The 24,480-nt window shown below is 46.7% G+C and overlaps 1 protein-coding gene across 5 annotated transcripts in view; it reads right to left on the bottom strand.

Annotated features, from left to right (window-relative positions):
- The window catches only part of LOC115168705 (arginine-glutamic acid dipeptide repeats protein), a 361,211-nt gene that overhangs the window by 120,960 nt on the left and 215,771 nt on the right, over window positions 1-24,480 (bottom strand). For all 5 annotated transcript variants that reach the window (XM_029724206.1, XM_029724208.1, XM_029724209.1 and 2 more), the window contains exons 4-5: window positions 9,146-9,251; window positions 3,714-3,810 (exon numbers count right to left, since the gene is read on the bottom strand). In XM_029724206.1, coding sequence (XP_029580066.1) covers window positions 3,714-3,810; window positions 9,146-9,251 — 203 coding nt within the window. The remainder of the gene's footprint in view (window positions 1-3,713; window positions 3,811-9,145; window positions 9,252-24,480) is intronic.

The raw sequence follows: 24,480 nt of genomic DNA, 5'->3' as shown, positions 1-24,480 counted from the left end.
TGATTATTAACTAATTAGGTTTGATACATTGAATCAGGTGTGTTAGTGCAGGGTTGGAACAGAAGCCTGCACACCCAGCAGTGTTGGCCTGCTCCAATTGTAATAGGTTTAGACAGTGCGTGTGTGTGTGTGTGTGTGTGTGAGAGAGACTTTTAAACTGTATTTTCTTGGTTTACAACATTTGCTAACATAGGTACACATATAACCCATGGTATACAACGATGTTCCCTTATTCTCTTGGGACCTCTTCATCTGCAGACAGGGTTTCAGAGCTTTCTGTATCTGAGGACAGAAAACGTCACAAAAGAAACAGTCTGCATTATACTCAAATTAGACAGCACTGAATATTACGTTGCTATCGCTCTCTATTGGAGAATTGTCCTCCCGTAAAGGTACCTTGCCCTACCCAGAGTAGCCTACTCTGCCTTCTCTGACACTCGGAGATGCTAACCGTTTCACCCTCCTCCATGGCTGTTAGCTAGCTAGCTACCTATCTATAAATGCATTTAGAGTTTGTGTTTTTAATTTACAAATACATACATACATTAATATATTTAGCTAGCTAATATGAAGTTAGCTAGCTGGTGATATTTAATTCACAGTATGTATATTTAGCTAGCTAGCTAACATTACGTTAAAAGCACATTTGCGTTAGCCTGCACACTAACGTTAAGTGATTGTAGCAAGCTAGCTAATACTACAGAGTTAATCATTTTCAAAAACACATTTACTTACTTGAATAGGTTCTTCCCACTGCCTCCATTTTCTGGGTCCTTAGAAAAACTAAATAAAAGGAGCAATGTGCATGGAAGTTTCCGGTGGAAGCAGAACGCAGCCAGTCATGTGCCGGGAAAGTTTCCGGTGGAAGCAGAACGCAGCCAGTCATGTGCCGGGGAAGTTTCCGGTGGAAGCAGAACGCAGCCAGTCATGTGCCGGGAAGTTTCCGGTGGAAGCAGAACGCAGCCAGTCATGTGGACGATTGGAAGACACGGGGCAACAATATTACAACAGACTGACTCCTCCAACATGGCGCCTGGTGTGGTTGCTAGGTGATTTCTGCCATAACCGCAGCCTCTCTATTAGAGGTGATGTATTCAACAGCTGGCGGACACTAATGATATCTGAGGCAGCAGGTATTAAAGGTGTGTGTGTGTGTGTGTGTGTGTGTGTGTGTGTGTGTGTGTGTGTGTGTGTGTGTGTGTGAGAGCATGGAGGTGCCAGTTTAAGTTTGTGATGATGGATGGAGTTGAGACTAAGGAGCACACAAGCACCAGCTGAACCCATTCTCCCTCCCTCCTCCCTCCCTCCCTCCCTCCATCCCTCCCTCCATCCATCCATCCTCCCTCCCTCCACCCTGCCTCCCTCCACCCTGCCTCCCTCCCTCCACCCTGCCTCCCTCCACCCTGCCTCCCTCCATCCATCCTCCCTCCCTCCACCCTGCCTCCCTCCACCCTGCCTCCCTCCCTCCCTCCATCCATCCCTCCCTCCACCCTCCCTCCCTCCACCCTGCCTCCCTCCACCCTGCCTCCCTCCCTCCACCCTGCCTCCCTCCCTCCACCCTCCCTCCCTCCACCCTGCCTCCCTCCCTCCATCCATCCTCCCTCCCTCCTCCCTCCCTCCCTCCACCCTGCCTCCCTCCACCCTGCCTCCCTCCACCCTCCCTCCCTCCATCCTGCCTCCCTCCACCCTCCCTCCCTCCACCCTGCCTCCCTCCCTCCCTCCATCCCTCCATCCCTCCCTCCCTCCCTCCATCCTCCCTCCCTCCATCCTGCCCACCCGCCAAGAGATGACACACACGGAGACACACACACACACACACACACACTGATACAACTTCACATTACATCTACCAGTGTGTGGGTATGTGTCTGTCTAGCTGTGTGTCTGGGCCCATCATCACAATAACAGACATCACAGAGGTCAGTGTGTGTGTGTGTGTGTGTGTGTGTAGCGGGCAGCATGACATTACAGCATTACGCTGGAATTACCTGCCTGCGTACATCAAAAGCTCCTATAATAAGTCATATCAAAGAGCTGCTCTGTGTGTGTTCCTGTGTGTGTGTGTGTGTTTCTGTGTGTGTGTGTGTGCCGAAGAACTGGCTGCTAATTTAGCCTGAAATCACTGGTTTCTCTGAGACGTGGCTCAGAGAGAGAGAGAGCTGCTACACTGTTTCACAGATGGTTTGCATCTGTGCGTGTGTGTGTGTGTGTGTGTGTGTGTGTGTGTGTGTCGGGATGAGGAACAGAGGGAAAGAGGGGGAGAGAATCACATGAGCATGGAGAAAGACTATCTGGTTTCAGACGGAGACAATCACCCTGCCTAGTCCTCCTTTCCTTTCCTGGTGTTGAGCAAGCAGACTTAGAGACTATCAGCTTAGTGTTGCTAGGTGCTGTGTGGGGTCAAAGGTTAGAGCCTGATGACTATCAGCTTAGTGTTGCTAGGTGCTGTGTGGGGTCAAAGGTTAGAGCCTGATGACTATCAGCTTAGTGTTGCTAGGTGCTGTGTGGGGTCAAAGGTTAGAGCCTGATGACTATCAGCTTAGTGTTGCTAGGTGCTGTGTGGGGTCAAAGGTGAGAGCCTGATGACTATCAGCTTAGTGTTGCTAGGTTGTGTGTGGGGTCAAAGGTGAGAGCCTGATGACTATCAGGTTAGTGTTGCTAGGTGCTGTGTGGGGTCAAAGGTTAGAGCCTGATTACTATCAGCTTAGTGTTGGTAGGTGCTGTGTGAGGTCAAAGGTTAGAGCCTGATGACTATCAGCTTAGTGTTGCTAGGTGCTGTGTGGGGTCAAAGGTGAGAGCCTGATGACTATCAGCTTAGTGTTGCTAGGTGCTGTGTGGGGTCAAAGGTTAGAGCCTGATGACTATCAGCTTAGTGTTGCTAGGTGCTGTATGGGGTCAAAGGTTAGAGCCTGATGACTATCAGCTTAGTGTTGCTAGGTGCTGTGTGGGGTCAAAGGTTAGAGCCTGATTACTATCAGCTTAGTGTTGCTAGGTGCTGTGTGAGGTCAAAGGTTAGAGCTGTGGGTTCTAGGTTAGCGCTTTGGGTTCTAGGTTAGCGCTTTGGGTTCTAGGTTAGAGCTGTGAGTTCTAGGTTAGCGCTGTGGGTTCTAGGTTAGCGCTGTGGGTTCTAGGTTAGAGCTGTGGGTTCTAGGTTAACGCTGTGGGTTCTAGGTTAACGCTGTGGGTTCTAGGTTAGAGCTGTGGGTTCTAGGTTAGAGCTGTGGGTTCTAGGTTAACGCTGTGGGTTCTAGGTTAACGCTGTGGGTTCTAGGTTAGAGCTGTGGGTTCTAGGTTAGAGCTGTGGGTTCTAGGTTAGCGCTGTGGGTTCTAGGTTAGAGCTGTGGGTTCTAGGTTAGAGCTGTGAGTTATATAGGTCAGTGTTGGCACAGTGTCTGTTCTAGGATTATAAACCTGTCTATCATCTCTAACCTGTCTATCATCTCTAACCTGTCTATCATCTCTGTAGTCTGTTTATAAACCTGTCTATCATCTCTAACCTGTCTATCATCTCTATAGTCTGTTTATAAACCTGTCTATCATCTCTAACCTGTCTATCATCTCTAACCTGTCTATCATCTTTGTAGTCTACTGTTCCCCAAAAGGAACTAAACTTGTACAGTACCATTCCACAAAGGCTGCAAAGAAATCAGAACTTGAGACCTTTCCTATTGTTAGCTTGTTTAGAGTTGGTCTCTGAGTGTGTGTTGTCTCACCTGAGGGCAGCAGCATGGTATGTATCCACATAGTCGGAGATGAAGAGTTCTCTGCCCCTGACTACCGGGTCTGTGATGACCAGCTCCCGGCCAGAATCTGAGGAGGGAAGACAAAACAGTCAGAGGTGGTAGAGGAGAAGAGGAGAGAAGAGGAGAGGAGAGGGGGATGAGGAGCAGGAGAGAGGACGAGGAGAGAGAAAAGGAGGAGAGGAGGACAAGGAGCAGGAGGAGGAGAGAGAGGAGGAGAGAGAGGAGAGAAGGAGAGGAGATGAGAGGAGAGGGGGATGAGGAGCAGGAGAGAGGAGAGAGAGGAGGAGAGAGAAAAGGAGGAGAGGAGGACAAGGAGCAGGAGGAGGAGAGAGAGGAGGAGAGAGAGGAGAGAAGGAGAGGAGATGAGAGGAGAGGGGGATGAGGAGCAGGAGAGAGGACGAGGAGAGAGAAAAGGAGGAGAGGAGGACAAGGAGCAGGAGGATGAGAGAGGAAGACATAGGAGAGAGGAGAGAGAGGAGGAGAGAGGAGAATGAGAGAGGGGAGAGAGGAGGAGGAGGAGAGAGAGGAGGAGGATGAGAGAGGAGAGAGAGGAGGAGAGAGAGGAGGAGGAGGAGAGAGAGGAGGAGGAGGAGGAGGAGGAGGAGAGAGAGGAGGACAAGGAGCAGGAGGATGATGAGAGAGAGGAAGAGGAGGATGAGGAGGAGCAGGAGAAAGGAGAGCAGGGACAGGGAGAGAGGACAGAGTCAGGGTCATGTTTTGGCTGTAGCAGACAGAGTGAACACTCTATTTCAACATGTTTGGGTGGATGAGAATTGCTGCACGTAATCAGGTAGTCAGTAATCAGGTAGTCAGTAATCAGGTAGTCAGTAATCAGGTAGTCAGTAATCAGTAATCAGGTAGTCAGTAATCAGTAATCAGGTAGTCAGTAATCAGGTAGTCAGTAATCAGGTAGTCAGTAATCAGTAGTCAGTAATCAGGTAGTCAGTAATCAGGTAGTCAGTAATCAGGTCGTCAGTAATCAGGTCGTCAGTAATCAGGTCGTCAGTAATCAGGTCGTCAGTAATCAGGTCGTCAGTAATCAGGTAGTCAGTAGTCAGGTAGTCAGTAATCAGGTAGTCAGTATTCAGGTCGTCAGTAATCAGGTAGTCAGTAATCAGGTAGTCAGTAATCAGGTCGTCAGTAATCAGGTCGTCAGTAATCAGGTAGTCAGTAATCAGTATTCAGGTCGTCAGTATTCAGGTCGTCAGTAATCAGGTAGTCAGTAATCAGGTCGTCAGTAATCAGGTCGTCAGTAATCAGGTAGTCAGTAATCAGGTAGTCAGTAATCAGGTAGTCAGTAATAGTAATCAGGTAGTCAGTAATCAGGTAGTCAGTAATCAGGTAGTCAGTAATCAGTAATCAGGTAGTCAGTAATCAGGTAGTCAGTAATCAGGTAGTCAGTAATCAGGTAGTCAGTAATCAGTAATCAGTAGTCAGGTAGTCAGTAATCAGGTAGTCAGTAATCAGGTCGTCAGTAATCAGGTCGTCAGTAATCAGTAATCAGGTAGTCAGTAATCAGGTAGTCAGTAATCAGGTAGTCAGTAATCAGGTAGTCAGTAATCAGTAATCAGGTAGTCAGTAATCAGGTAGTCAGTAATCAGGTCGTCAGTAATCAGGTCGTCAGTAATCAGGTCGTCAGTAGTCAGTAATCAGGTAGTCAGTAATCAGGTCATCAGTAATCAGGTAGTCAGTAATCAGGTAGTCAGACAGAATAAAAGGAGGAGCAGACAGGGTGTGTGTGTGTGTGTGTGTGTGTGTGACGGGCCACTTGTGCTGATGGCTGGGTAGTTTGTGTTCAAGGGCCCATTACAATGCAGGTTATTTGCACTTGATGGTCCAGACATTCGCTGTCTGGTCTACAAGGTGTGTGTTACCAAGGAAACAGAGCTAATAAGACTGGTTCGGTACAGTGTGTGTGCGCGTCCCGCTGGCCTGTAATCGGCTGATCTGAAGGAGTGCTGTTACCCTGGGAACACAGCTAATGACTGGTTCAGACCGGTGTTCTGTTTGACAATCACAGCCAAGAATGACATATCATGTCCGTTACAGTTAACTGTATAGTGTGTGTGTGTGTGTGTGTGTATTTCAGTGTGTGCTGTATGTGTGTACGCAGACATGATGCAAGAGTGTCTATTTTAGTGTGTGTGTGTGTGTGTGTGTGTGTGTGTGTGTGTGTGTGTGTGTGTGTGTGTGTGTGTGTGTGTGTGTGTGTGTGTGTGTGTGTGTGTGTGTGTGTGTGCGCGCGTTAGCCAGTAATAACCGGCTTTGTCCGATTAAAAAATGGAAAAGCCGATAAAATTGGCGCCAGCCAGTTGTCTGGGAGACGGAGAAACAATCCCATTGCAAAATAACGCTTTATTGCCTATTCAATGATGGAAGTCATTTTTTTATTTCACCTTTATTATAACCAGGTAGGCAAGTTGAGAACAAGTTCTCATTTACAACTGTGACCTGGCCAAGATAAAGCAAAGCAGTTCGACACATACAACAACACAGAGTTGCACATAAACAAACGTACAGTCAATAACACAATAGAAATGGTCTTTGTACAGTGTGTGCAAATGTAGTAAGATTAGGGAGGTAAGGCAACAACAAAAAAGGCCATAGTGGCTAAATAATTACAATTTAGCATTAACACTGGAGTGATAGATGTGCAGATGATGATGTGCAAGTAGAGATACTGGGGTGCAAAAGAGCAAAAATAAATAAATGCAGTATGGGGATGAGGTAGTTGGATGGGCTATTTACAGATGGGCTATGTACAGGTGCAATGATCCGTAAGCTGCTCTGACAGCTGATGCTTAAAGTTAGTGAGGGAGATATGAGTCTCCAGCTTCAGAGATTTTTGCAGTTCGTTCCAGTCATTGGCAGCAGAGAACTGGAAGGAGAGGCGGCCAAAGGAGGAATTGGCTTTGGGGGTGACCAGAGAGATATACCTGCTGGAGCGCGTGCTACGGGTGGGTGCTGCTATGGTGACCAGTGAGCGGAGATAAGGGGGGACTTTACCTAGCAGAGACTTGTAGATGACCTGGAGCCAGTGGGTTTGGCGACGAATATGAAGCAAGGGCCAGCCAACGAGAGCGTACAGGTCGCAGTGGTGGGTAGTATATGGGGCTTTGGTGACAAAACGGATGGCACTGTGATAGACTCCATCCAATTTGTTGAGTAGAGTGTTGGAGGCTATTTTGTAAATGACATCACCGAAGTCAAGGATCGGTAGGATGGTCAGTTTTACGAGGGTATGTTTGGCAGCATGAGTGAAGGATGCTTTGTTGCGATATAGGAGGCCGATTCTAGATTTAATTTTGGATTGGAGATGTTTAATGTGAGTCTGGAAGGAGAGTTTACAGTCTAACCAGACACCTAGGTATTTGTAGTTGTCCACATATTCTAAGTCAGAACCGTCCAGAGTAGTGATGCTGGACGGGCGGGCAGGTGCGGGCAGCGATCGGTTGAAGAGCATGCATTTAGTTTTACTTGTATTTAAGATCAGTTGGAGGCCACGGAAGGAGAGTTGTGTGGCATTGAAGCTCGTCTGGAGGGTTGTTAACACAGTGTCCAAAGAAGGGCCAGAAGTATACAGAATGGTGTCGTCTGCGTAGAGGTGGATCAGAGAATCACCAGTGATTTCAGTGATTTTTTCAAGCCAGAAAGACGGAGCTCTAGAGTTGGATGACCAATCAAATACATTTCCCCCCCAGTCGGAGCTATTTTTCTCCCCAGTTATCTTGAAAGTACTGAAGTCGGAGATTTCTGAGTTCCCCGAGTTGTTTTGAACACGCCGTCAAAACGTCAGCGGAAGACAGGCTTCATCGGCGCGTCACACGACACTTTTCAATGAGCTGGACGCAGCATTTTGAAAACATTATATACTTAAAATGTTTGAAAGCTGAATTGTGTAATACATATATAATGAGGCATGTCTTACCTCGCTTCATAATAGCCTATCACATCTCTTCGCCTTCTACATTTCCAACTCACATTTTCATGTCACATGAATCCACTCGCACGTACAGTGTCCTTTTGACAACGTTTTGGAACAAACATTCGCGGGTAGCCCACTGCCTTGATGCGCATCGCTGCGCTTATAATGTGAAGAAATAGTTTGATCTGTTGCATCAGACTCATTCCTTTTTAAAGTTTTTTTTTGTTTTTCTGTAGTCCAGGTCTACTTGTTGTATGAATTTGGAATCTATCGTCCCACAACTGTCCCAGAGTCTGTTTGGAATAGGCCCTTTCTTTCGACAAGTTGAACAATACAATCGATAGCCTAAACTTTTCTACTATAGTATAGTTGACATAGACTTGCGATTTAGCGAGAGGCTGCGTGCTCCTTTAGGTATAAAATATCTCACCACTGGGCGTTTCCATCTCCCCCCCGTACTCCTTCATTCCTTTCTCAAGCACACAGAGGGGCTGTCAACCGTTTAATGAAATATGTTTAGTTGTGAAAACATTCCCGAAAAGATTTCACTTGGTTTCCCAAAATAAGCACTGGGTAGCTGCAGGAACAGGGTTGGAGAGCCAATAGCATACAGAGATTGGGTGGAATATTACCTGTCGCTCAGCGAGATGCTGCGTGCTTCTCAAACAGTGGTTGATACATGGAGTGAAACATCTGGAGTGAAACATCTGGAGTAGCCTATCTAGCATGATTGAAAAGCAAACAGGCGCTTCCCCAAATTGAAACTCACTTGCCTCATACATAGACTAGTGATGTAGCTGTTTGTTAATCTTCTTGTTGGCTGAGGAACAGTGGCAGCGGTTCATCTTCAAAGTGTCCATTTGAGTTCGGTAAGAAGGACATGCGGCGTTGCCTCCTTCACCTGCATGTTCTGTTAATATAAAGTGATTTCTGTCATTCTGAGCACTGTGGGTGGACGCCCCTGAGCACCGTGGGTGGACGCCCCCTGAGCACCGTGGGTGGACGCCCCCTGAGCACTGTGGGTGGACGCCCCCTGAGCACCGTGGGTGGACGCCCCTGAGCACCGTGGGTGGACGCCCCCTGAGCACTGTGGGTGGACGCCCCCTGAGCACCGTGGGTGGACGCCCCCTGAGCACCGTGGGTGGACGCCCCTGAGCACCGTGGGTGGACGCCCCTGAGCACCGTGGGTGGACGCACCGTGGGTGGACGCCCCTGAGCACCGTGGGTGGACGCCCCCTGAGCACCGTGGGTGGACGCCCCTGAGCACCGTGGGTGGACGCCCCTGAGCACTGTGGGTGGACGCCATAAATCGGGTTACGCACCCAATGCATATGGGTCCGGTAAATTTGTCAAATGTCCAGTAAATTTAAATGTTGCCGGGCAAATGTCCGGCGCCACATTTTCCCGAACGGAAACCCTGGTGTGTGTGTGTGTGTGTGTGTGTGTGTGTGTGTTTGTACGAGTCTCTCACACTCACCGTTCTCATTGTTGCGATCCTGCACCAGGTGTTGGTAGACTGAGTCAGGGACCTCTGACTGACGATAATACCATTTAACACTGAGTAACAGATGGTCTCGTTTACTCTGTGAGAGAGAGAGAGACAGAGGGACAGGGAGAGAGCGAGAGACAGAAGAGAGAGAGCGAGAGAGAGAAAGAGAGAGAGAGAGAGAGAGAGAGAGAGAGAGAGAGAGAGAGAGAGAGAGAGAGAGAGAGAGAGAGAGAGAGAGAGAAAGAAAGAGAGAGAGAGTGAGAGAGAGAGAGAGAGAGAGAGAGAGAGAGAGAGAGAGAGAGAGAGAGAGAGAGAGAGAGAGAGAGAGAGAGAGAGAGAGAGAGAGAGAGAGAGAGAGAGAAAGAGAGAGAGAGAGAGAGAGAGAGAGAGAGAGAGAGAGAGAGAGAGAGAGAAAGAAACAGAGAGAGAAAGAGAGAGAGAGAGAGAGAGAGAGAGAGAGAGAGAGAGAGAGAAGGAAAGAGAGAGAACAGATTTAGAAAAAACAGGCTCCAATAAAATAAACAGACAGCTGTTTGTTAACAGCGTCACACATTGATGTGTTGGCAGACAGGCATAGAAAATATCACCCTATACCCTACATAGTGCACTACTTTTGACCAGAACCCCCATGGGCCCTGGTCTAGAGTAGTGCACAACATAGGGAATAGGGTGCCATTTGGGATACAGTACACAGAGCCGTGCTGCTGCTGCTTTCTGCTTGTTATCCGCCCTAGTCGCTCAGCTGGTTGCTGCCAAAAAGCCCACAGTGAAACCAGCTCAATTAAAAAGGGATTGAAGAGTATTTAGCTGCTTTAATGAAGTACACAGGCTGATATTAGAAGCCTCCATGTGTACAAGTCAGGGGGAAAGGAAAGGCAAAGCTACTGAGCTATATTCCTCTTCAATTAAACTTCCACTTGCTATCTCAAACCTAACGTAATAATTCAACCAATCAGAGTGCCAAAACAACAATCTAGAAAACCCTACATTGGGGCAAATCCTTAGTGCCATGCCACCCACTGGTCATCTGTGGTAGTACAGCGCCCACCCTCACCTGCAGTACCACCAGATCGCCACTGAGCAGCAGCACTGAGTCACAGAGAGAGCTTCCAGAGGCTTGAATAAAGGGAGAACAAGCCTAGCCAGGCCAGGGAGAAGGATGAAAAGGGCACCACACTGTTTTCATTCCCCAACATTAAACATTTATTGTGCCTTCACACGAGCCCAACTGACCGTCGAGAGGTTTTTAAAAGAACATATAAAGAGACCACAGCTAGGAGCTATGCTGCTACACACACAAATACAAACACATTCACACACAGTCCTTTGGGAGAAGCCAGATATCACAGCCATATTTATAAACAGGGCTAGCCCACAGAACCACCATAGAGAAGGAGAGAGAGGGAGGGAGAGAAATAGAGGGAGGGAGGGAGGGAGGGAGGGAGAAGGGGAGAGAGCGAGGGAGGGATTAGGGGAGAGAGCGAGGGAGGGACTAGGGGAGAGCGAGAGGGAGGGAGGAGGGTGGGGAGAGAGAGGGAGGGAGGAGGGTAGAGAGCTGTGTGCTCAATGTGTGAAGGAGCGTGAGGTCAGTGTGTGAAGGAGCATGAGGTCAGTGTGACGGAGCGTGAGGTCAGTGTGACGGAGCGTGAGGTCAGTGTGACGGAGCGTGAGGTCAGTGTGACGGAGCGTGAGGTCAGTGTGACGGAGCGTGAGGTCAGTGTGACGGAGCGTGAGGTCAGTGTGAAGGAGCGTGAGGTCAGTGTGTGAAGGAGCGTGAGGTCAGTGTGACGGAGCGTGAGGTCAGTGTGTGACGGAGCGTGAGGTCAGTGTGAAGGAGCATGAGGTCAGTGTGACGGAGCGTGAGGTCAGTGTGACGGAGCGTGAGGTCAGTGTGACGGAGCATGAGGTCAGTGTGACGGAGCGTGAGGTCAGTGTGACGGAGCGTGAGGTCAGTGTGAAGGAGCGTGAGGTCAGTGTGTGAAGGAGCGTGAGGTCAGTGTGACGGAGCGTGAGGTCAGTGTGAAGGAGCGTGAGGTCAGTGTGAAGGAGCGTGAGGTCAGTGTGAAGGAGCGTGAGGTCAGTGTGAAGGAGCGTGAGGTCAGTGTGAAGGAGCGTGAGGTCAGTGTGAAGGAGCGTGAGGTCAGTGTGAAGGAGCGTGAGGTCAGTGTGAAGGAGCGTGAGGTCAGTGTGAAGGAGCGTGAGGTCAGTGTGAAGGAGCGTGAGGTCAGTGTGAAGGAGCGTGAGGTCAGTGTGAAGGAGCGTGAGGTCAGTGTGAAGACATTTCAAGTCTGTTGAGTCATTTTTTAATTTACTTTTATTTCACCTTTATTTAACCAGGTAGGCCAGTTGAGAACAAGTCCTTTATTTAACCAGGTAGGCCAGTTGAGAACAAGTCCTTTATTTAACCAGGTAGGCCAGTTGAGAACAAGTCCTTTATTTAACCAGGTGGCCAGTTGAGAACAAGTCCTTTATTATAACCAGGTAGGCTAGTTGAGAACAAGTCCTTTATTTAACCAGGTGGCCAGTTGAGAACAAGTCCTTTATTATAACCAGGTAGGCTAGTTGAGAACAAGTCCTTTATTTAACCAGGTAGGCCAGTTGAGAACAAGTCCTTTATTATAACCAGGTGGCCAGTTGAGAACAAGTTCTCATTTACAACTGCGACCTGGCCAAGATAAAGCAAAGCAGTTCGACACATACAACAACACAGAGTTACACATGGAATAAACAAAACATACAGTCAATAAGACAGTAGAAAAAAAGTCTATATACAGTGTGTGCAAATGAGGTAAGGTAAGGCAATAAATAGGCCATGGTGGCGAAGTAATTACAATATAGCAATTAAAACACTGGAATGGTAGATGTGCAGAAGATGAATGTGCAAGTAGAGATACTGGGGTGCAAAGGAGCAATATAAAGAAAATAAATAATGGTATGGGGGATGAGGTAGTTGGATGGGCTATTTACAGATGGGCTATGTACAGGTGCAGTGATCTGTGAGCTGCTCTGACAGCTAGTGCTTAAAGTTAGAGAGGGAGATATGAGTCTCCAGCTTCAGTGATTTTTGCAGTTCGTTCCAGTCATTGGCAGCAGAGAACTGGAAGGAAAGGCGGCCAAAGAAAGAATTGGCTTTGGGGGTGACCAGAGAGATATACCTGCTGGAGCGCGTGCTACAGGTCGGTGCTGCTATGGTGACCAGTGAGCTGAGATAAGGCGGGGCTTTACCTAGCAAAGACTTATAGATGACCTGGAGCCAGTGGGTTTGTCGACGAATATGAAGCGAGGGCCAGCCAACGAGAGCGTACAGGTCGCAGTGGTGGGTAGTATATGGGGCTCTGATGACAAAACGGATGGCACTGTGATAGACTGCATCCAATTTCTTGAGTAGAGTATTGGAGGCTATTTTGTAAATGACATCGCTGAAGTCGAGGATCGGTAGGATGGTCAGTTTTACGAGGGTATGTTTGGCAGCATGAGTGAAGGATGCTTTGTTGCGAAATAGGAAGCCGATTCTAGATTTAATTTTGGATTGGAGATGTTTGATGTGAGTCTGGAAGGAGAGTTTACAGTCTAACCAGACACCTAGGTATTTGTAGTTGTCCACATATTCTAAGTCAGAACCGTCCAGAGTAGTGATGCTGGACGGGCGGGCAGGTGCGGGCAGCAATCGGTTGAAGAGCATGCATTTACTTTTACTTGTATTTAAGATCAGTTTTAGGCCACGGAAGGAGTGTTGTATGGCATTGAAGCTCGTCTGGAGGTTAGTTAACACAGTGCCCAAAGAAGGGCCAGAAGTACACAGAATGGTGTCGTCTGTGTAGAGGTGGATCAGAGAATCACCAGCAGCAAGAGCGACATCGTTGATATATACAGAGAAGAGAGTCGGCCCGAGAATTGAACCCTGTGGTACCCCCATAGAGACTACCAGAGGCCCGGACAACAGGCCCTCCGATTTGACACACTGAACTCTATCAGAGAAGTAGTTGGTAAACCAGGCGAGGCAATCATTTGAGAAACCAAGGCTACTGAGTCTGCCGATAAGAATGTGGTGATTGACAGAGTCGAAAGCCTTGGCCAGGTCGATGAATACAGCTGCACAGTATTGTCTCTTATCGATGGCGGTTATGATATCATTTAGGACCTTGAGCGTGGATGAGGTGCACCCATGACCAGCTCTGAAACCAGATTGCATAGCGGAGAAGGTACGGTGGGATTCGAAATGGTCGGTAATCTGTTTGTTAACTTGGCTTTCGAAAACCTTAGAAAGGCAGGGTAGGATAGATATAGGTCTGTAACAGTTTGGGTCTAGAGTGTCTCCCCCTTTGAAGAGGGGGATGATCGCGGCAGCTTTCCAATCTTTGGGAATCTCAGACGATACGAAAGAGAGGTTCAACAGGCTAGTAATAGGGGTTGCAACAATTTCGGCAGATAATTATAGAAAGAGAGGGTTCAGATTGTCTAGCCCGGCTGATTTGTAGGGGTCCAGATTTTGCAGCTCTTTCAGAACATCAGCTGACTGGATTTGGGAGAAGGAGAAATGGGGGAGGCTTGGGTGAGTTGCTGTGGGGGGTGCAGTGCTGTTGACCGGGGTAGGGGTAAGCCAGGTGGAAAGCATGGCCAGCCATAGAAAAATGCTTATTGAAAATCTCAATTATAGTGGATTTATCGGTGGTAACAGTGTTTCCTAGCCTCAGAGCAGTGGGCAGCTGGGAGGAGGTGCTCTTATTCTCCATGGACTTTACAGTGTCCCAGAACTTTTTTGAGTTTGTGCTACATTTCTGTTTGAAAAAGCTAGCCTTAACTTTTCTAACTGCCTGTGTATATTGGTTCCTAACTTCCCTGAAAAGTTGCAAATCACGGGGGCTATTCGATGCTAATGCAGTACACCACAGGATGTTTTTGTGCTGGTCAAGGGCAGTCAGGTCTGGAGAGAACCAAGGGATATATATGTTCCTGGTTCTACATTTTTTGAATGGGGCATGCTTATTTAAGATGGTGAAGAAGGCACTTTTAAAGAATAACCAGGCATCCTCTACTGACGGGATGAGGTCAATATCCTTCCAGGATACCCGGGCCAGGTCGATTAGAAAGGCTTGCTCGCTGAAGTGTTTCAGGGAGCGTTTGACAGTGATGAGGGGTGGTCGTTTGACCGCTGACCCATTATGGACGCAGGCAATGAGGCAGTGATCGCTGAGATCCTGGTTGAAGACAGCAGAGGTGTATTTAGAGGGCAAGTTGGTTAGGATGACATCTATGAGGGTGCCCGTGTTTACGGATTTGGGGTGGTACCTGGTAGGTTCATTGATAATTTGTGTGAGATTGAGGGCATCAAGCTTAGATTGTAGGATGGCTGGGGTGTTAAGCATGTCCCAGTTTAGGTCACCTAGCAGCACGAGCTCAGACGATAGATGGGGGGCAATCAATTCACATATGGTGTCCAGGGCACAGATGGGGGCAGAGGGTGATCTGTAGCAAGCGGCAACGGTGAGAAACTTGTTTCTGGAAAGGTGGATTTTTAAAAGTAGAAGCTCAAATTGTTTGGGTACAGACTTGGATAGTAAGACAGAACTCTGCAGGCTCTCTCTGCAGTAGATTGTAACACCGCCCCCTTTGGGAGTTCTAACTTGTTGTAAAATGTTATAGTTAGGGATGGAAATTTCAGGGGTTTTGGTGGTCTTCCTAAGCTAGGACTCAGACACGGCTAGGACATCCGGGTTGGCAGAGTGTGCTAAAGCAGTGAATAAAACAAACTTAGGGAGGAGGCTTCTAATGTTAACATCCATGAAACCAAGGCTATTACGGTTACAGAAGTCATCAAAAGAGAGGGCCTGGGGAATAGGAGTGGAGCTAGGCACTGCAGGGCCTGGATTAACCTCCACATCACCAGAGGAACAGAGGAGGATTAGGATAAGGGTACGGCTAAAGGCTATAAGAACTGATCGTCTAGTACATTCGGAACAGAGAGCAAAAGGAGCAGGTTTCTGGGCGCGATAGCATAGATTCAAGGCATAATGTACAGACAAAGGTATGGTAGGAAGAGAGTACATTGGAGGTAAACCTAGGCATTGAGTAATGATGAGAGAGATATAGTCTCTAGAGACGTTTAAACCAGGTGATGTCATCGTATATGTAGGAGGTGGAACAACATGGTTGGTTAAGGCATATTGAGCAGGGCTAGAGGCTCTACGGTGAAATAAGACAGTAATCACTAACCAGGACAGTAATGGACGAGGCATATTGATATTAGGGAGAGGCATGCGTAGCCGGGTGATCAATAGGGATGAACTAGAGATGAAATGCCGTTTCCCTATAACCTTCTAACCCACCTATGGTCTCACCTCCCCCTCCATTCCTTCTGTTTGTCTCTACATCCCCTCAGTCACCTCCCCATCCCTCTCTCTTGCTCTCTCTCTGAGGCTTTGGAGGAGTGTGTGTGTGTGTGTGTGTGTGTCGCCAGCTGTTGTTCAGCATGTGAAGAAACTAAGCCACAGCCAACAGCATCAGTCCTACTACCACATACAGTGCTGATTTGCTCTGATCACAGGGAATCCACATCAACAGGCATTTTTCAAACGCATTCCTAACCACAGAGACACACACACACACACACACACACACACACACACACACACACACACACACACACACACACACTTGAAGAGATGTGCGCTGCTATGCAATGATGTCATGGTTCTTCATGAATCCCTGTCAACCTCTCATCTAGCCAACGTTTGAGGAACGTTTAACGACGTTAAACTTCAGACCTTTTCATCTACAGTTGGCGTGTTTTCAGGAGATGATAAATGTTTGCTGATGTGACCATGTAATAGCTCATTTTTTAGCCTGTAAAACAAGTCAACTATCAAGTGCTTTGCTAAAGCTGTTGGAACATGAATGCACACACTGATACAGACACGCACTCACAGTTAAAAAAATCACAACAGACTGTGAATAAACTGTCTGCCCTTGTGAGTGGTGTGGGGGGGAAATGGCTACCTCATTCCCCAGAGCTGAGATTGGGCTACGCTGTGCTTGTTGCACACAGAGCAGATCAACACACACACACTCACAGAGAGGATTACAGCACACACTCACATTGTGGAGATAAGCATTAACAGACAGGAGGGAGAAAGAGGAAGAGATCCGCAGAGAAAGGAAGATAAGAGAACCACAGAGACAGAGGAAGAGAGAACCAGAGAGAGAGAGAGAGAGAGAGAGAGAGAGAGAGAAAAAGTAAGAATGTCACAATGCTGAATTGATTAGAGACATTCCAGGCTGCCGTAGAGTGGAGCACCCGGGAGGAGGCGGCCATCTCTCTCTCTCTCTCTCTCTCTCTCCACACTCTAATCTCCACTCTCCACTGGGAGACAGCCACTCTGGAGGGGTGTGAGATATAGGATAACACAAGGGATAGGAGCTAGGATAACACAGGGGATAGGAGCTAGGATAACACAGGGGATAGGAGCTAGGATAACACAGGGGATAGGAGCTAGGATAACACAGGGGGATAGGAGCTAGGATAACACGGGATAGGATAACACAAGGGATAGGAGCTAGGATAACACAGGGGGATAGGAGCTAGGATAACACAGGGGATAGGAGCTAGGATAACACAGGGGGATAAGAGCTAGGATAACACAGGGGATAGGAGCTAGGATAACACAGGGGGATAGGAGCTAGGATAACACAGGGGATAGGAGCTAGGATAACACAGGGGATAGGAGCTAGGATAACACAGGGGATAGACGCTAGGATAACACAGGGGGATAGGAGCTAGGATAACACAGGGGGATAGGAGCTAGGATAACACAGGGGGATAGGAGCTAGGATAACACAGGGGAATAGGAGCTAGAATAACACAGGAGATAGGAGCTAGGATAACACAGGGGATAGGAGCTAGGATAACACAGGGGATAGGAGCTAGGATAACACAGGGGATAGGAGCTAGGATAACACAGGGGGATAGGAGCTAGGATAACACAGGGGATAGGAGCTAGGATAACACAGGGGAATAGGAGCTATAGGAATAGGAGATAATACCATATGACTTAGACTGGATATAGGATTTCTATTGAGAAAATACCATATGCCTTAGACCAGATATAGGATTTCTATTGAGAAAATACCATATGCCTTAGACAGGATATAGGATTTCTATTGAGATAATACCATATGCCTTAGACCAGATATTGGATTTCTATTGAGAAAATACCATATGCCTTAGACCAGATATAGGATTTCTATTGAGAAAATACCATATGCCTTAGACCAGATATTGGATTTCCCAGATCTTCCCATAAACGGATGTCCCAACCCGGAAACGAGAGAAAGGCTTACGGACATTCAGTTTCCTTTGTCTGAGGGTTTGGAAACCTTCCAATCTGCAACCAGAGATATCCAGCCACTGAGTCGTGCCAGCCAAGGTGGACTGGCCCTGTCTAGGACTGAGTAGCACCACACCACCATAAAGGACAACCCCAGAGGTGAAAGAGGAGCACAGGTCTGCTGCACGAGGGAGCTGCCGTTTTCAACATGGCGGCTGTAAGCCCACCCGGGCGAACCCTGGCCAAGAGGGGGGGGGGGATATAACTGTTTCAACCTGAGGGAGAGAGGGAAGGAGGTAGGCGTAACACAAAACGGACACCTAAGCAAAACCAGACCCCCTTCCTCCTCGCCTCTGTACGCGTTAATAGGAAATGTGTTTATTTTCCGTTTTTTTAATCACTCTCCTCTTCCTCTGTGGCGGCTAACTACCCCCCCCCCCCTCTCTCTCTCAGGCGTGACATAAGTGCTTACTGCCCGGGGCGCACCACTTGAATTGCTTACCATTGTGTCTTTGAACGGGGGTATGGTAACAGGTACTAGGCACAACGGTTTGAGTGTGTCAAGAACTGCAACGCTGTTGAGGTTTTTCAGGCTCAACAGTTTACCGTGTGTATCAAGAATGGTCCACCAGTCAGAGGACATCCAGCCAACTGGACACAACTGTGGGAAGCATTAGAGTCAAACATGGGCCAACATCCCTGTGGAACACTTGACACCTTGTAGAGTCCATGCCCTGACGAATTGAGGCTGTTCTGAGGGCAGAAGTGGGTGCAACTCAATATTAGGAAGGTGTTTTGTACACAGTGTACATCCTACAGAGAGTGCAGCATCTATTTGCTCTCAGCGCAGGGTGACGTGAGTCAGAGGAATGGCAAGCAGTTAAAGTATGGCAGAAAGCTTTAACACCAGGGTGAGTGAGGCGTTACCGTAGCTTTAACACCAGGGGCAGTGAGGTGTTACCGTAGCTTTAACACCAGGGGGAGTGAGGTGTTACCGTAGCTTTAACACCGGGGGAGTGAGGTGTTACCGTAGCTTTAACACCAGGGGGAGTGAGGTGTTACCGTAGCTTTAACACCAGGGGGAGTGAGGTGTTACCATAGCTTTAACACCGGGGGAGTGAGGTGTTACCGTAGCTTTAACACCAGGGGGAGTGAGGTGTTACCGTAGCTTTAACACCAGGGGGAGTGAGGTGTTACCGTAGCTTTAACACCAGGGGGAGTGAGGTGTTACCGTAGCTTTAACACCAGGGGGAGTGAGGTGTTGCCGTAGCATTAACACCAGGGGGAGTGAGGTGTTGCCGTAGCATTAACACCAGGGGGAGTGAGAAGTTGCCGTAGCTTTAACACCAGGGGGAGTGAGGTGTTGCCGTAGCTTTAACACCAGGGGGAGTGAGGTGTTGCCGTAGCTTTAACACCAGGGGGAGTGAGGTGTTGCCGTAGCTTTAACACCAGGGGGAGTGAGGTGTGACTGTAGCTTTGCTGTAGTCAGACTAGAGGAGAGGTGCTGTAGTCAGACTAGAGGAGAGGTGCTGTAGTCAGACTAGAGGAGAGGCGCTGTAGTCAGACTAGAGGAGAGGTGCTGTAGTCAGACTAGAGGAGAGGTGCTGTAGTCCGACTAGAGGAGAGGTGCTGTAGTCAGACTAGAGGAGAGGTGCTGTAGTCAGACTAGAGGAGAGGTGATGTAGTCAGACTAGAGGAGAGGTGCTGTAGTCAGACTAGAGGAGAGGTGCTGTAGTCAGACTAGAGGAGAGGCGCTGTAGTCAGACTAGAGGAGAGGTGCTGTAGTCAGACTAGAGGAGAGGCGCTGTAGTCAGACTAGAGGAGAGGTGCTGTAGTCAGACTAGAGGAGAGGTGCTGTAGTCAGACTAGAGGAGAGGTGCTGTAGTCAGACTAGAGGAGAGGTGCTGTAGTCAGACTAGAGGAGAGGTGCTGTAGTCAGACTAGAGGAGAGGGGCTGTAGACAGACTAGAGGAGAGGTGCTGTAGTCAGACTAGAGGAGAGGCGCTGTAGTCAGACTAGAGGAGAGGTGCTGTAGTCAGACTAGAGGAGAGGTGCTGTAGTCAGCTTGAATTTTTAAATGAATAATGTGCAAATATTGTACAATCCAAGTGCGTAAACCTCTTCAAGACTTACCCAGAAAGACTCACAGCTGTAAGTTGCTGCCATAAGTGATTATAACATGTATTGATTCAAGGATGTGAATACTTATGTAAATGAGATATTAGGGCCTCCCGAGTGGTGCAGTGGTCTAAGGCACTACATCACAATGCTAGCTGTGCAACTAGAGATCCTGGTTCAAGTCGCAGCCGGCCGCGACCGGGAGACCCATGGGGCGGCGCACAATTGGCCCAACGTCATCCGGGTTAGGGGAGGGTTTGGCCGGCAGGGATGTTCTTATCCCACCGTGCTCTAGCGACTCCCGTGGCGGGCCGGGCGCAGTGCACGCTGACACGGTCACCAGGTGTACGGTGTTTCCTCCGACACATTGGTGCGGCTGGCTTCCGGGTTAAACGGACGTTGTGTCAAGAAGCTGGGTTGTGTTTCGGAGGACACACGGCTCTTGACCTTCGGCCTCTCCCGAATCCATACGGGAGTTGCAGCGATGAGACAAGACTGTAACTACCAATTGGATCCCAAGAAATTAAGGAGAAAAAGTAACAATAACAAAAAAAAAAGTAAATTAAATATTTAATCTTTTCATTTTCAATACATTTGCTAAAATGTCTAAATTCATTATGGGGCATTGTGTGTAACGGGATGAGATTTTTAATCACTTTTTAATTCCGTCTGTAACAACAAAAATGCGTTAGAATTCAAGGGGTATTTTTTGTTTTATTTAACCTTTATTTAACTAGGCAAGTCAGTGAAGAACAAATTCTGATTTACAATGACGGCCTACCAGGGAACAGTGGGTTCACTGCCTTGTTCAGGAGAAGAACGACAGTATGAATACTTTCTGAAGGCAAATACTTTATTACATGGAGGTATAATAAAGTACTACCGATGGTTCTGCTAGTGCTGAGTGTTTTCACCCTGCTCTAAAACCAGAGAAATGTACAGTAGCTCTGTAAACACAACCATCTGGATGACAAACGCTCTCAAAACACTGTGTGTGGGCGAGCACACACACACACACACACACACACACACACACACACACACACACACACACACACACACACACACACACAGACACACACACACACACACACACACAGACACACACACACACACACACACACACACACGACCAGATACAAAGAGGTCTGCTGTGTTCTCACACATCCCAACTGGATAAGAAAATGAGGAGAGACAAAATTCAGGGGAAGAAGAAAGCACCTAGGAATCTTTTTGCCAAAGGCTACATTTCTCTCCTGATTGTCTATCACAAAGATTCACTTAAGTTGTTCTGGGTAGTGTGTAGTCTAGGTATTGTATAGGGTAGTGTGTAGTCTAGGTAGTGTATAGGGTAGTGTGTAGGGTATTGTATAGGGTAGTGTGTAGGGTAGTGTATAGGGTAGTGTGTAGTCTAGGTATTGTATAGGGTAGTGTGTAGTCTAGGTAGTGTATAGGGTAGTGTATAGGGTAGTGTGTAGTCTAGGTATTGTATAGGGTATCGTATAGGGTAATGTGTAGTCTAGGTATTGTGTAGGGTAGTGTGTAGTCTAGGTATTGTATAGGGTAGTGTGTAGTCTAGGTAGTGTATAGGGTAGTGTATAGGGTAGTGTGTAGTCTAGGTATTGTATAGGGTATTGTATAGGGTAGTGTGTAGTCTAGGTATTGTATAAGGTAGTGTGTAGTCTAGATATTGTATAGGGTAGTGTATAGGGTAGTGTGTAGTCTAGGTATTGTATAGGGTAGTGTGTAGTCTAGATATTGTATAGGGTAGTGTGTAGTCTAGGTATTGTATAGGGTAGTGTGTAGTCTAGGTATTGTATAGGGTAGTGTGTAGTCTAGGTATTGTATAGGGTAGTGTATAGGGTAGTGTATAGGGTAGTGTGTAGTCTAGATATTGTATAGGGTAGTGTGTAGTCTAGATATTGTATAGGGTAGTGTGTAGTCTAGGTATTGTATAGGGTAGTGTGTAGTCTAGGTATTGTATAGGGTAGTGTGTAGTCTAGATATTGTATAGGGTAGTGTGTAGTGTAGGTATTGTATAGGGTAGTGTGTAGTCTAGGTATTGTATAGGGTAGTGTGTAGTCTAGGTGTTGTATAGGGTAGTGTGTAGTCTAGGTAGTGGATAGGGTAGTGTATAGGGTAGTATGTAGTCTAGGTATTGTATAGGGTAGTGTATAGGGTAGTGTGTAGTCTAGGTATTATATAGGGTATTGTATAGGGTAGTGTGTAGTCTAGGTATTGTATAGGGTATTGTATAGGGTATTGTATAGGGTAGTGTATAGGGTAGTGTATAGTCTAGGTATTGTATAGGGTAGTGTATAGTCTAGGTATTGTATAGGGTAGTGTGTAGTCTAGATATTGTATAGGGTAGTGTATAGGGTAGTGTATAGGGTAGTGTATAGTCTAGGTAGTGTATAGGGTAGTGTGTAGTCTAGATATTGTATAGGGTAGTGTGTAGTCTAGATATTGTATAGGGTAGTGTATAGTCTAGGTATTGTATAGGGTAGTGTGTAGTCTAGGTATTGTATAGGGTAGTGTGTAGTCTAGGTATTGTATAGGGTAGTGTATAGGGTAGTGTATAGGGTAGTGTGTAGTCTAGATATTGTATAGGGTAGTGTGTAGTCTAGATATTGTATAGGGTAGTGTGTAGTCTAGGTATTGTATAGGGTAGTGTGTAGTCTAGGTATTGTATAGGGTAGTGTGTAGTCTAGATATTGTATAGGGTAGTGTGTAGTGTAGGTATTGTATAGGGTAGTGTGTAGTCTAGGTATTGTATAGGGTAGTGTGTAGTCTAGGTGTTGTATAGGGTAGTGTGTAGTCTAGGTAGTGTATAGGGTAGTGTATAGGGTAGTATGTAGTCTAGGTATTGTATAGGGTAGTGTATAGGGTAGTGTGTAGTCTAGGTATTATATAGGGTATTGTATAGGGTAGTGTGTAGTCTAGGTATTGTATAGGGTATTGTATAGGGTAGTGTATAGGGTAGTGTATAGGGTAGTGTATAGTCTAGGTATTGTATAGGGTAGTGTGTAGTCTAGGTATTGTATAGGGTAGTGTGTAGGGTATTGTATAGGGTAGTGTGTTGTCTAGATATTGCATAGGGTAGTGTATAGGGTAGTGTATAGGGTAGTGTATAGTCTAGGTATTGTATAGGGTAGTGTATAGTCTAGGTATTGTATAGGGTAGTGTGTAGTCTAGGTATTGTATAGGGTAGTGTGAAGTCTAGGTATTGTATAGGGTAGTGTGTAGTCTAGGTATTGTATAGGGTAGTGTATAGGGTATTGTATAGGGTAGTGTGTAGTCTAGGTATTGTATAGGGTAGTGTGTAGTCTAGATATTGTATAGGGTAGTGTGTAGTCTAGGTATTGTATAGGGTAGTGTGTAGGGTAGTGTATAGGGTAGTGTATAGGGTAGTGTGTAGTCTAGGTATTGTATAGGGTAGTGTGTAGTCTAGGTATTGTATAGGGTAGTGTATAGGGTAGTGTATAGGGTAGTGTGTAGTCTAGGTATTGTATAGGGTAGTGTGTAGTCTAGATATTGTATAGGGTAGTGTGTAGTCTAGGTATTGTATAGGGTAGTGTATAGGGTAGTGTATAGGGTAGTGTGTAGTCTAGGTATTGTATAGGGTAGTGTGTAGGGTAGTGTATAGGGTAGTGTGTAGTCTAGGTATTGTATAGGGTAGTGTGTAGTCTAGGTATTGTATAGGGTAGTGTGTAGTCTAGGTATTGTATAGGGTAGTGTGTAGTCTAGGTATTGTATAGGGTAGTGTATAGTCTAGGTATTATATAGGGTATTGTATAGGGTAGTGTGTAGTCTAGGTATTGTATAGGGTAGTGTGTAGTCTAGGTATTGTATAGGGTAGTGTGTAGGGTATTGTATAGGGTAGTGTGTAGTATAGGTATTGTATAGGGTAGTGTGTAGTCTAGGTATTGTATAGGGTAGTGTATAGGGTAGTGTGTAGTCTAGATATTGTATAGGGTAGTGTATAGGGTAGTGTGTAGTCTAGATATTGTATAGGGTAGTGTGTAGTCTAGGTATTGTATAGGGTAGTGTGTAGTCTAGGTATTGTATAGGGTAGTGTGTAGTCTAGGTAGTGTATAGGGTATTGTATAGGGTAGTGTGTAGTCTAGGTATTGTATAGGGTAGTGTATAGGGTAGTGTGTAGTCTAGGTATTGTATAGGGTAGTGTGTAGTCTAGGTACTGTATAGGGTAGTGTATAGGGTAGTGTGTAGTCTAGGTATTGTATAGGGTAGTGTGTAGTCTAGGTAGTGTATAGGGTAGTGTATAGGGTAGTGCGTAGTCTAGGTATTGTATAGGGTAGTGTATAGGGTAGTGTGTAGTCTAGGTATTGTATAGGGTAGTGTGTAGTCTAGATATTGTATAGGGTAGTGTGTAGTCTAGATATTGTATAGGGTAGTGTGTAGTCTAGGTAATATATAGGGTAGTGTGTAGTCTAGGTATTATATAGGGTAGTGTATAGGGTAGTGTATAGGGTAGTGTGTAGTCTAGGTATTGTATAGGGTAGTGTATAGTCTAGGTATTGTATAGGGTAGTGTGTAGTCTAGATATTGTATAGGGTAATGTATAGGGTAGTGTGTAGTCTAGATATTGTATAGGGTAGTGTGTAGTCTAGATATTGTATAGGGTAGTGTGTAGTCTAGATATTGTATAGGGTAGTGTGTAGTCTAGGTATTGTATAGGGTAGTGTGTAGTCTAGGTATTGTATAGGGTAGTGTATAGGGTAGTGTGTAGTCTAGATATTGTATAGGGTAGTGTATAGGGTAGTGTGTAGTCTAGGTATTGTATAGGGTAGTGTGTAGTCTAGGTATTGTATAGGGTAGTGTGTAGTCTAGATATTGTATAGGGTAGTGTGTAGTCTAGGT

The sequence above is a fragment of the Salmo trutta genome, chromosome 30, assembly GCF_901001165.1.
Source record: "Salmo trutta chromosome 30, fSalTru1.1, whole genome shotgun sequence".
In the NCBI taxonomy this organism is placed as follows: Eukaryota; Metazoa; Chordata; class Actinopteri; order Salmoniformes; family Salmonidae; genus Salmo; species Salmo trutta.
Note: the sequence above shows the minus strand (reverse complement) of the source record. Positions and strands in the feature narration are given on the sequence as shown.